Genomic DNA, 12,681 nt, shown 5'->3' with positions numbered 1-12,681 from the left:
GCAGGGGATTCTAGTGCAACAAATGTTTCTAATGGGTATGATTCAACGGAGGTTTTGATGGTGTCTAGCAGGGATATTCAGAATGCTTGGATCATGGATTTAGGGTGCACGTTTCATCGGGATTTCTTGATTGACTTTTAGGAAAATGATGAGGGATCAGTTTTGCTTGGTGATAATGGTGCTTGTGATGTAAAAGGAATTGGGTCAGTTCGAATTGCAACACATGATGGTATGATTAGAATTCTTACAAATATAAGGTATGTTCCAGAACTCAAACGAAATCTAATTTCTCTGGGCGAATTAGATAGAACAGGTTATTCCTATAAATCTAAGAATGGAGTTCTGAAGGTTATCAAGGGTTCTTTGGTTAAGCTGAAGGGGACCTTGAGGAATGGTCTTTATGTGTTGGAAGGTACTGAAGTTTCAGGTAGTGCTGTTGTTGCGTCTGGGAAAGAAACAGATAAGTCTATGTTATGGCATAAGAGATTAGCTCATGTGAGTGAAAGAGGTCTTCAAGCTCTTTCATAAAAAGGTTTGCTTGGAGGAGTTAAAGACATTGAACTCCCATTTTGTGAACATTGCATAATGGAAAAGTCTACCAGAATGAAGTTTGGAAAATGGAAGCATTCTACCAAAGGAATTTTAGATTATATTCATTCAGATTTGTGAGGTCCTATAAAGGTTCCTTCTATGGGAGGTTCGAGATACTTTATATCGATCATTGATGATTTTTCAAGAAAGGTGTGGATGTATCCATTGAAACAAAAGGTGGAGCTTTTGGGAAATTTCTTGAATGGAAAAAGCAGGTTGAGAACCAGACAGGTAGGAATGTAAAGTATCTGAGGACAGAAAATTTTTTGAAATTTGTGAATCACAAATTTGATAAATTTTGCAAATCTGAAGGAATTACGAGGCATTTCACTACGTACACTCCATAGCATAATTGTTTAGCTGAGAGGTTCAATAGAACAATTATGGAGCGTACAAGATGTCTCTTGACAAATGCTTCATTACCCTTGAAATTTTTGGGGGAAACTGCTCGAACAGCCTGTTATCTTATTAATAGGAGTCTGTCTACCGCTTTAAGCCTAAAGACTCCTCAGGAGATATGGACAGGAAAAGCTCCAAGCTTGGATCATCTCAGAGTGTTTGGATTTTAGCTTATGCTCATGTTAAGGAAGGGAAGCTGAATAAGAGGGCACTGAAATGTATGTTTATTGGCTATCCTCAGGGTGTTAAAGGATATAAACTTTGGTGCTTGGAAGAGGGTAGAAATAAATGCATTATTAGCAGAGATGTGACCTTTAATGAAACAGAGATTCCATTTCGTGTCAAAGAGTAGTAGAAAAAGTAGACAGTTGATCAGGTTGAGGCAGAGGTTAGAATTGATTCTAAAGCATAACCATAAGTTAGTTCAGGTGATTCCAGTGATCAGTCATCCAGTTCTGATGGTAGACAGCCTCAACTGCAGAGGACTTTGATTGATGAGGGACTTTTGGTGAAGAATTCTCAAGTAGCAGTGACCTACATAGCTATCAGTTTACACGTGACATGCCTCAGCGGGTGAGGCAAGCTCCTACGAGGTATGGTTATGCTGATTTAGTTGCTTATGTTGTTACTTGTGCAGCTGACAATAATGAAATAGAGTCTCTTACTTTTCAGGAGGTTATTGTATCTGATTCGAAGGAAAAATGGAAGGATGCTATGGAAGCAGAATTGTTCTCGTTGCAGAAGAATCAGACATGGTCATTGGTTCCAAAGCCTCCTAATCAGAAACTCGTTCAGTCAAAGTAGATTTATAAAATCAAGCCAGGTACAGGAGGTGACAGCAAGCCTAGGTATAAGGCTAGACTGGTAGCCAAGGGCTACACTCAAAAGGAGGGAGTTGGCTTTCATGAGATTTTCTCTCCGGTGGTGATGCATTCATCCATTCGATTAATTTTATCCATTGCTGTTTACTTTGATATGCTTGTTGAACAGATGGACGTCACCATAGCTTTTCTTCTGGGACAATTGGAGGAAGTGATCTATATGGCTCAACTTAAGGGCTATGAGGTGAAAGGAAAGGAAGACATGGTTTGTCGTCTTCACAGGTCCATCTATGGATTGAAGCAATTGCTGAGACAATGGTATATCCGGTTTGACACCTTTATTCTGAAACAGGGGTTTCACAGGAGCTCATATGATGCCTACATGTACTGGAAACTATCTCAGAAAAGTACATATACTTATCTACTTCTTTATGTAGATGATATGATTCTGGTGTCTAAGGATTATTCTGAAATCTGTAACTCAAGAAATGATTGAGTGGTGAATTTGAGATGAAAGATTTAGGTGAACTGAAAAGGATCCTAGGCATGGATGTGAAAAGATATAGGGAAAAAGGTTTGTTAATCATTTTGTAGGAGTGTTATGTGCATAAACTGTTTGAGAAGTATAATATGTCTGGTTGTAAGACAGTTTCGACACCCTTAGCATCTCATTTTAGGCTTTCTTCGTTTCAGTATCCTGTTACTGAACAAGAAAGGTTAGAGATGACGAATATTCCCTATTGTAATGTTGTTAGAAGTATTATGTATTTAATGATTTATACTAGGCCTAACTTGGGATATACTATGAGTATGATAAGTAGGTTTATGTCAAATCCTGGAAAGAAGCATTGGAATGCAGTTAAATGGGTGCTTCGATATTTGAAAGGTAGTGTCAGTGTATCATTGTGTTTTAGCAGGGATTGTGATAAATCAACACTATTGGAAGGCTTCACATATGTAGATTATGCTGCAGACCTTGACAAAAGAAGGTCTCTATCAGGTCACATTTTTCGTTTGTTTGGTAATGTGGTTAGTTGGAAGGTTGCTCTACAGTCAGTTATTGCCTTGTCTACTACTGAGTCAAAGTATATTTCAGTGGGTGAAGCTGTGAAAGAGGCAGTGTAGTTGAAAAGGATAGTTGGTGAGTTGTTTTCGCAGGAGTTCATTTCTATCGTCCATTGTGATAGCTAGAGTGCTATTCATCTTGCGAAGAATCCATCTCATCACGAACGGTCTAAGCATATCAATGTCAAGTTTCATTTTATGAGAGAAGTTGTGTCCCAGAAAGATGTTGAACTGGTCAAGGTTCATATAGTTGAGAATTTGTCAGATATGTTAACGAAGGTTCTTCCAGCCCATAGGTTTAAATATCTATTAGATGGGCTAAATATTAAATCTGAATGATAGAAAGATTAGAGAATAAGCTTGGCACTTAAATATTCTTGTTATGAGGGAGATTTGTAGAAAATAACAAGGTGTTTAAGTGGGTTTTATTGGGTTTTTTGGAAAAATTAAAGGCCCAATGGGTAATTATGGGCAAAGTGGCATTTTTGTAATTATATCCATCTTGTTGATTAGGGCCAAAAATCGTGTGACTCTTGGGAGAGGGCTGCCATACTGAACTGGAACAGAAAAGAAGGGAGCAGCCTGGGTGTTAAAGTCCATGAAATCCGCTTGGGGGAGCTGCTAGTGAGAAAGTTACCGCAGCTGGAGAGAGGCGGCCGTTCGAGAGCCAGTAGCCATCTTTGAAGAGCAGCGCCAGCTGGAACGGCAGCCGGGTGTATTTGTCGGCGTTCGCGTTGGTCTCTCCGGCAGAGTGCAGAAAAGGCGGTGGCGGTTTGGTCTGGGAAGTTGTCGGCGTGGGCGTGGGTTGCCCCGTCAGTGCCGCGTTTCGGGCGGTCCAGTCTGGGAAAGTTCCGCGTGGTGGCTGTGTCCGGTAGCAGGTTTGTCGACGATGCGAGAGATACCGAGGGTCCTGCATGTGGTATGCTGGTCAAGAGGCGGGTAGCACACTTGTTTTGGGCTGTTTTGCTTGCAGGTTGTTTCTCAGTTTTCAGAAAGCGTACGTAATGCGGATCTCTGTCGGTATCAGTGGATACTGAAATTACAGATTGATGAATTTGTTGATTATCTTGTAATTTGTAAAGGTTAATTCAAGGTTGGTTTCCAAAGTGGATGTAGATCAAATTGGTCGAAATCCACATATAAATGACTTGTTCTTTACTCGAGCTTCTCGATTTATTTCTGCTCGATTGTTTGGTGTTCTGTTTGGACCATCTATGTTAGGGTTTGAACTCTCACATACCCAACCCTGCCTTTAAAATTTTGGTTAGAGTAGGTTGTTGTCGGATTAAACTTATTTCTATTTTTTATTAAATTTAAATAGCATTAAATTTATCTACAAACATGGCTAAATAATAAAATTCTCATCAAAATTAAGGTAAAAAATAATCTATCACAATTTTATTAATAAATTTTAAAATATTAAAATTTCATAAAATATTTTAGAATAAAATATATAAAAATTCATAAATTTATTAATTTCAAAGTCGTCGAACTTTAAACAAAGAGAAATATATATATATAATTCGAGTTTGATTGAATCATCTAGAATTTTTATTTGTCTGACCCAAACTAATCCAAAAAAAAAAAAAAGAAGTTAAACACAATTCAATCCAAGAAAAAAATTTATCCAACTCAATTCTTATGATTTCACTTAGGTAATTCGAGTTATTCGGATTGCCGAATTTTTTGAATATCTCTAACATTATGTTGAGGAATTGATTATGGTGATATAGTAAATTGGTCAAGTTCAATCAACTGCTTTTCTATTGTTACGATTCATCATCTGCATCGTGATATTTATAGAAAAGCCATAGAATATTCAGCAATAAACATAGTCTAACCTTTTTGCTTCTCAAAATAAACATGGCATCTGCTGTCGTTATGTATGTTAAATTCGTGTATAGCAACGTAAGTGTTATGGATAATTCTGGACTCACTAAACATTAAAAATAAAAGTAAAATACCTAATCCTACAAATGGACTCAAGTCTGGTAGAAAAAAAGTTTGGGAGACTTCCTAACAAATAGAGAGAAAAGGTAATTGGACAAAAACCCAGTTGACCAACCTCCGCCTCCGAAGCCACGGTCAAAGCCAAATAGGCCCCCACGACCATCTAGCCCACCTCGACTTTGGAGGCTGACGTCGAGACCAGCTAGGCCCTCGCGGCTATCTGGTCTTCCTCGACCAAGGAGGTTGAGGTCAAGTTTGACGAATCTCTCAAGAGTGGCCAATCTCGATCGACCCTCCGTTATAGAACATCCTTATTGGCCTAAGTCTAGTTCTCGAGTGTCCGATTTTCAAATAAGAAAAGGAAGTAGATATCCTAAAGGGATAAGGAAAACCCTAAACTCCATTACAAATAGAGCATGACAACCCTGCAAAAGGTAAGTTCATCTCCTCCCTAAAATTACTTGCTTTGACCTTTATGTTGAGATCTGATTTAAGCATCGGAGTCTTTGTGGCAAGCATAATATTAAAGTTTTTTTTTTTTTTTTTTATTATTATTATTGTTTTGCAAAAAATTTTACTCAAATTATAAATTTACTTTTGGCGACACATGAAAGTCAGGTGAGATCTTTTGGCTAGATTTTGCCATCAACAATCAGTATAAACAAATTAAGGCACCAATTTATGGCCTATTTTGATTGATTATAAAAAAAATATTTTTTTAAAAAATCAATTTTATTTTAAACACTATCAATAAAATCTAGTTAAAATACACATTAAATGCTATTTTTAGTTGTTGTCAGATACTCAATTTTTTTTCGAAATGACTTATTTTTCAAAATTAAACACTTAAAATATTAATCCAAATGCATCTTTAATCCGTCATGCTTATAAGGAATATAAAAAAATAAAATAAGAAACTCATTTACATTCAGTTCTAAATTAGCATATCGAGTATAGTTGGGCATCCAAATCTCGATCTCAAATGCATACAGTTGATTACAAAACAAAATATACAAATCTAAAGGGGTTTGGTCCTTTTGCTTCCTTCAATCCTTATAGCAATAGCCACTTGAAAAGCTTCTAATAACTCTGTTTTAAACCCGATTTCCCCGAACACTCTTAAATAAATACGTGTTAGTGCTTCTCCTAACAAGATTATCGGGTCTAAGATCCATTTTATGGAGCTATCATTAACACGTACTTTTTTTGATGTTAGAGATTCAAATCTTCTTATTTCGAAAAAAAAAAATCAATTGAACTCAAATAAAATCCGACCATTAAGTACCTCAAAAGCCAAAGAAAAACAGCAGCTGACGCAACTCAACCATTCCAACCTCAACTGTCATTTGGATTGTCCAAGATATATGGTTACATCAGATGATAGGGCTATATATTAGAATCTTATGTTGACCGTTAATTACCCTTCTCAATAGCTTGAAAAACTGAAATTACAATTTTATCCTATGCTTTGATTAATAATAGCTTTGATCTTACCATAAAGTTAAAAGGCAAACTATAACTATTCGAAGAAATTAATTTAGTTCAAGAAAAATATAAGGTTTCTTTATTTCTTTCTTTTTTTTCGTTTTTTTTTTTTTTAAAATTCAGCCATTACGATCCACCTTTAGGAATTAGGACAGTAGTAAGTTGCTTATATATCCGGTTAATGATCGAGTTAAACTACAAATTTGATCCTTCTAGTTTAAACTATTTATGAAGTTTGTACCAAACTTTAGATAAATTATTTATTTATGAGAATTTATCAAATCATAAGAATGAAATTATAAGATTTAAAGTCACGCTTTTAAATTATATGGTAAAAATTTGAATGAGAAACAAAAGATACAAGTACATTTGAAAACTATATCAAATTTTCGTATGAATAGAGAAAGTTGCCACAAATTATAAATTAAGTCGAAATAAAACACCGATCCGAACATAACTGAGTGAATTAGGACACTATATTTAAGTTTTAAATATTGATGGTTCAATCCTCTATGATATCCATCCATATAAAACATATTATCATTCATGAGTCATCACTACAAAGAAATTGGAATTCCATGACATTTTAAAAATTATCCCAACTAATTTTTATGATAATTATTTTCAGTCATTCTATCACACATCAAGGTTAGAATATCAATGTCATGTTCAAAAACAGTCATAATTAACTATTTAGTGTTATTATCAACAATAGATCATTATCGACAATTATAAACTGTCATAGAGGATAAATGTTGTATAAAATATATTATTGACACTTTCTGCAATTTCGCATAAATGTTGTATGTGAAATTTTATTGTCAAGAATATCTTGATATGACAATATTTCATCTATTTAATGTCATAAAAGTGTATATTATGACACTTTTACATTGTCAATTAAATTATTTCATGATAGTTTGTCAATAAATAATGTTGATTATAGTGATATAAAGTTATTTTTTTAACCTATCATTGCACAAAATTTTCATCTTCTACTGATTTTATTTCGACAAAAAATAGATACAAACATACATAAAAAATTTCATATATAATCATAAAGTTGATAACATTTTTATAAAGAAACTAAATAGAAGAAAACTATCGGATGTCTCCGAGTGGACAAATACAAAGAAACTAATAACCAAACTTAATAAACTTACATAAGGATGACCCTTGATTTTATTTACTTTGCAGATATACAAACCACATAGCTTATAGAAATACAAGATACATAATCAAGCCCAGATAGATGACTTCAAAGTGAAATACAACTTGACACAACAATAAATAAGTCACTTCAGAATGAGAGATTGATGAAGACTTGGTTTGGGACACTAAATACTTATTTAAGGTGAGATTCAATGTCCTTAGTGATGCCATTCATGAGATCAATATATTTATAAGGATAAGGAGAGCCATCATCAAGTTTCTCATACTCTATGGTCAGAACTGCCAAGCAATGGTTAGGACCCTTGGGCACAACTTGATATGCTGGCTTAAAGCTTTTGTAATGGTTGAACACATCTCCTTCCAATCCAATCAAGATTATCAAAAATTTATCATCATGAAATTCGACCTGCTCTTTGAAAAGCTCAGCCTTACCATCTTGCAAATCAAATACAAGAACAAAAGAGCTTGATTAGGGTTATTATTAATGAAAATAACGAAAAGAAAACAAGTGATTGACATCCCGTTTGGTAACACATTGATTTTTTTTCCCGAAAATTTTCTATTTCATCCTCATTTCTTACAATGACTTCCATCTCTCTTTAGTACAATGGTTATATTCTTAGCCAAATTCCTAAAACAAAAACAAGTTTTTGAAAACGACTTTTTTAGTTCTTAAAATTTGGCTTGGTTTTTTAAACCATTGGTGAAAAGTAGATAACAAATGAAGAAATTTGGAGGTGGAGTGTCTATAAACTTAATTTTTAAAAACAAAAACAAAAACAAAAAACAAAATGGTTACCAAATAAGGTTTTAGTCCAAATTTCTTCCTTCATTATCTATCTTTTATCGGTGGCTTAAAAAATAAAGTCAAATTTATAAACTAAAAGAAGTAGCTTTTATAATTTTGTTCTTATTTTTAGCTAAGAATTCAACCATTATACATAAAAAAATATACAAATCATTGTAAGAAATGGAGAGAAGATAAAAGATAGACTTAATTTTCAAACACAAAAAATAAAAGCAAAATGATTACGAAACGAGGTTTGAAGGATGAGTTGTTTATGCATACCAATAGTGTAATACCAAGTCTTGATAGAGCCATGGTCATGGTCGTCCCATTCAGCATCATGAATTTCAACTTGCTGAATGAATTTTGGGGTTATGTTGGGCACATGAAAGCATTGATCTTTGAATATTTTGTAAAATTTCTCAGCAGGTGCTTTGATCTCTAATTCACTCACAAGCTTTCCCACTAGAGACATGGTTTCAACTCTCTTCTCTAGATAGAAAATGCTCACACACAATAAAGCTCAATTCCTCATCCTTTTTATATACAAAGTTCTAGTGATAACTTGTACTATTGGATTTAATTATTATTTTTTCATTATCATTATTGGTGATAGAGGAATAGGCCACATGGTAACATTATTTTCTTTCTATATATTAGAACCTTTAATTTATTAAATACAAAATTATTTGAAATGGTAAAACTGCTAAAAATATTTACAAAATATAGTAAATTTCGAAATTATGAATGATAGACGTTGATAGATACTGACTTCTATCAGTGTTTAACAATATCACTGATAGATATTGATAGAAATCTATCAGTGTCTATCAGTATCTATCAATATCTATTATTGATAGTTCTAAAATTTTGCTATGTTTTGTAAATGTTTTCATTCATATTTCTATATTTAAAAACAACGTGTATTAAATTTTATATAATTAAATTAATAGAAATAAATTACATTAAGAAGCGAGTATAAATGCTCCCACTAGCTGAGAATGTTGCAAGAACTTGGCTAAAGTAAAGTGAGAGACTAAATTAAATTATTTGGTAAATTTAAGAGACTAAAAAGAACTAAATGTTTCCATCTCAAACTTTTTTCAAGATAGAAAAATCATTTTTCCCAAAGTACTATTAATTTTTTTAGTAAATACTAAATTTTAATAATAACTTACAATCATTTAAAAAATAACTAATTGATGAAGTTACAATTTACCTACATAGAATCTTTAATATAAAATAGCAAATCATACACTCTTCACAAAGTACTTTGTTGAAAGAAATTAAAGAGGATTTAGATTATACATTTCTTATAAAATATTTGGGACAAAGTTGGGAATATTTTCAGATTCAATAATAAGAAAATGTTAGTTTCTGTCCACAATTTGTTCTAGATTTAGAATAAAATTTTAAGATAGACTTAGTTGACGTTGATTTGAGAGAGAATTTTGATTATACTCAAATTAAATTTATTTCAAAGGGAATCAAATTTGAAATTTATTTAACTTTTCTTTTCACTTAAATTTGACTAATTTGTGGTTTATATTTTGAATCAAATTTTTAAATTTGATGAATAATTCAAATTCGTAAGTTTGTTTAAAATAGTATTTTTCAATTTTTTTTAATATTTACTATTTTTTGTGGAATGAAGTTATGGAAAATATTTTAACGGAAGTAAGAGATCAGAAGATGAAGGGTCCGTTTGGATTGATTGACTTAAGAAAAAAAATGTATTTTTCTAAAAAAACTCATCTTTATATGAACACTTTTGATAAAAATTGATTAATATACAATTAAAAAGATATTTTGAATGGTTGTCAAACAATCCAATTTCTTCTAAAATGTCTTACTTTTTAAATGAAACATTTCAAAATATAATCTAAACACACACGAAGAGAACTAAAAGTTAATAATAGACATTGTATAGTGATCTATAAATCAAACAAGAAATTGGATATTTTAGGCTCCATTTGGTAATCATTTTGTTTTTGTTTTTGCTTTTGATTTTGAAAATCAAGCCTATGAACATTACTTCAACATCAAAATTTCTTCCTTTGTTATCTATTTTTCATCAATAGTTTAAAAAACGAAGGCAATTTTTTAAAACTAAGGCCCCATTTGGTAACCATTTTTTTTTATTGTTTTTTAAAATTAAACATATGGAAACTACTTTCACCTCCAAATTTCTTTGATTATCTACTTTTAACCAATGGTTTAAAAAACCAAACCACATTTTGATAACTAAAAAAAGTAGCTTTAAAAAATTTGTTTTTGTTTTTGAAATTTGGCTATGAATTTAACTATTGTAATTAAAAAAAGATGCAAATCATGATAAGAAATGTAGATGACACTACAAGAATTTTGGATTTTTCTGACGAATCTTTTTCCTACGGAGAAAAAAACGTCGGACTTTCCTACTTTTCCCGATAGAATTACTACGTCGGGATAAAATCATTCCCGACAGGCATCTGATAGGGCCAGTAGAAGTCAGCTCTCTCAATGGTGTTTTGGACCATCGTTGGGCGTGCCTACTAACCCCGATGGTCTTCTAGAACTTTAGATCAGGTTCAATTGTAAAAAATATTCGAGAGTTTTTTTTTTATTAAAGTTATCTCGACAGTTGTCCAAATGACCGTTGGGCGTTCCTACTTTGCCCGACGATTTACTTCATCGTCGGGCTAGGTTCAATTGTAAACAAATTGAAAAAATTTATATTAGAGTTTTCCCGATGGTTCTCAAAAATACCATCAAGCGTACCTACTTCACCCAATGGTCTATTTGACCCTCAGGCGAGGTTCAATTTAAAAAAATTGGAGTTTTCCCGAGGTTCAATTAGAGTTCTCTCGAGGGTTGTCCAAACAACTGTCGGGAGTAGCTACTTCGCCCGACGATTTTCTTTATCGTCGAGCGATGTTCAATTTAAAAAAATTGGAGAGACTTTTATTAGATTTTTTTCGACAGTTGCCCAAGCGACCATCGGGAATACCTACTTCGCCAGACAGTTTGCTTGACGGTCAGGAGAACTTCGATGGGAAAAAAGATTTGAATTATTTTTATTAGATTTCTCTCGACAGTGGTCCAAAACAATCATTGGGCGTACCTACTTAGGCCAAGGATTACTTGCACCGTCGGGAGAAGTTCGAAGGTAAGAAGATTCGAGAAGTTTTAATTAGAGTTATCCTAATGGTTGTCCAATTGACCACCGGGATAACTGACTTAGCCTGATGGTTTTGAATCCATTGGGAGAAGTTCAATTAAGACCCTCGAACTTCCCCTCATTTTTCTCGCCATCACTTTCTTTCTTTCTCTCGAATGCTTGTTCTCTCTCCTCCCCTCACACTGTTGACTGTCGGCGTTCGTCGCTGTTTGTACAGTGAGTTCGCCATTCATCATTTGTTGTTGTTCGTCGTCGTTCACCCCAGTTATCTCTCTTTTCTTTCTTTCTTTCCCACTCCTTTGGATATTTGGATGTTCCCTCACCATTTTCTGTTTTTATATGCTTTACTCAAATTGTGACGGTTAATTTTGATACGAGAACCCTAGTGAGATTGTTGTAGGTTGTAGATTACCTGAAAATTTCTAAAAGAAAAAAGAAGAATGATACACGTTTAGGAATTAGCTATCTAAATCCCAAATGTTAAAAAGAATGTGACTTTATTTAAAATTTAGATTGAGTGTAAAAAAAGAAAGAAATGTTTAAAGATTTAGGTACTTTAAACGAGTTTTTTGAAGACATCATAATATCTGAATGATTTCAAATTACTTAAAAAAAAAACCAAAAAAGAAAGAAAAAAAGGCAACATAAGTTAACTATATTGATAACATATCATAATCGATTGGATTAATTGTTATATAGTATAATCTATTGCCATAGATTGATGTTAATTTGTGATATCAATATATTAATAATAGACTTTATTCATACAATGTATTAAAGGTAGAAGTTTGGGATGAAAGAATAATATTTGATACCCAATAATAATGAGAAAAGAGACAATGAGGGTTTTGATGAGAGAGATCCAAATTCATATCTAAAAGAGTTCGAAAATTTTGTAAGTACATGAAGAGAACGGGTGTGGGTGTGGTGTCATTGTCATTATAGATTGGCAAAGCATGTGGATAATTCATTATCATCATCATCACTTTTGAGCATTCAATTCAATTGGGGATTTTTCTTTCCCAACGATACCATTATGACTCACCGAGTAATAACCCCCTTCCAGTTCTTCATCTACCTTATGTTTTGTTGTCGTCATCATCACCACTTGGTCCTCTATAGTCATGAATTTTCGGATTCTTTTGCTATGTATTTAGTTCAATGAGTTGGAACAACTTAGATCTTATAGTTCTAAATTGATTTCATATTTAAACATTTATGCATTTGAATATAACGAACGAAATTATAAA

General features: G+C 33.0%; 1 protein-coding gene across 1 annotated transcript; it reads right to left on the bottom strand.

Moving 5' to 3' along the window:
• Positions 1 to 7,656: 7,656 nt before the first annotated feature.
• On the bottom strand, positions 7,657 to 8,755 carry LOC120069673 (MLP-like protein 329). Its single transcript, XM_039021453.1, has 2 exons — positions 8,554 to 8,755; positions 7,657 to 7,919 (listed from the first exon to the last, which is right to left on the bottom strand). The coding sequence occupies exons 1-2, from the start codon at positions 8,744 to 8,746 to the stop codon at positions 7,657 to 7,659; spliced, it is 456 nt and encodes a 151-aa protein (XP_038877381.1). The 5' UTR covers positions 8,747 to 8,755.
• Between the last annotated feature and the right edge of the window lie 3,926 nt (positions 8,756 to 12,681).

This window comes from Benincasa hispida, unplaced genomic scaffold (assembly GCF_009727055.1).
Source record: "Benincasa hispida cultivar B227 unplaced genomic scaffold, ASM972705v1 Contig544, whole genome shotgun sequence".
In the NCBI taxonomy this organism is placed as follows: domain Eukaryota; kingdom Viridiplantae; phylum Streptophyta; class Magnoliopsida; order Cucurbitales; family Cucurbitaceae; genus Benincasa; species Benincasa hispida.
The sequence above is the reverse complement of the archived record's forward strand: the minus strand, read 5'-3'. Positions and strand labels throughout refer to the sequence as shown.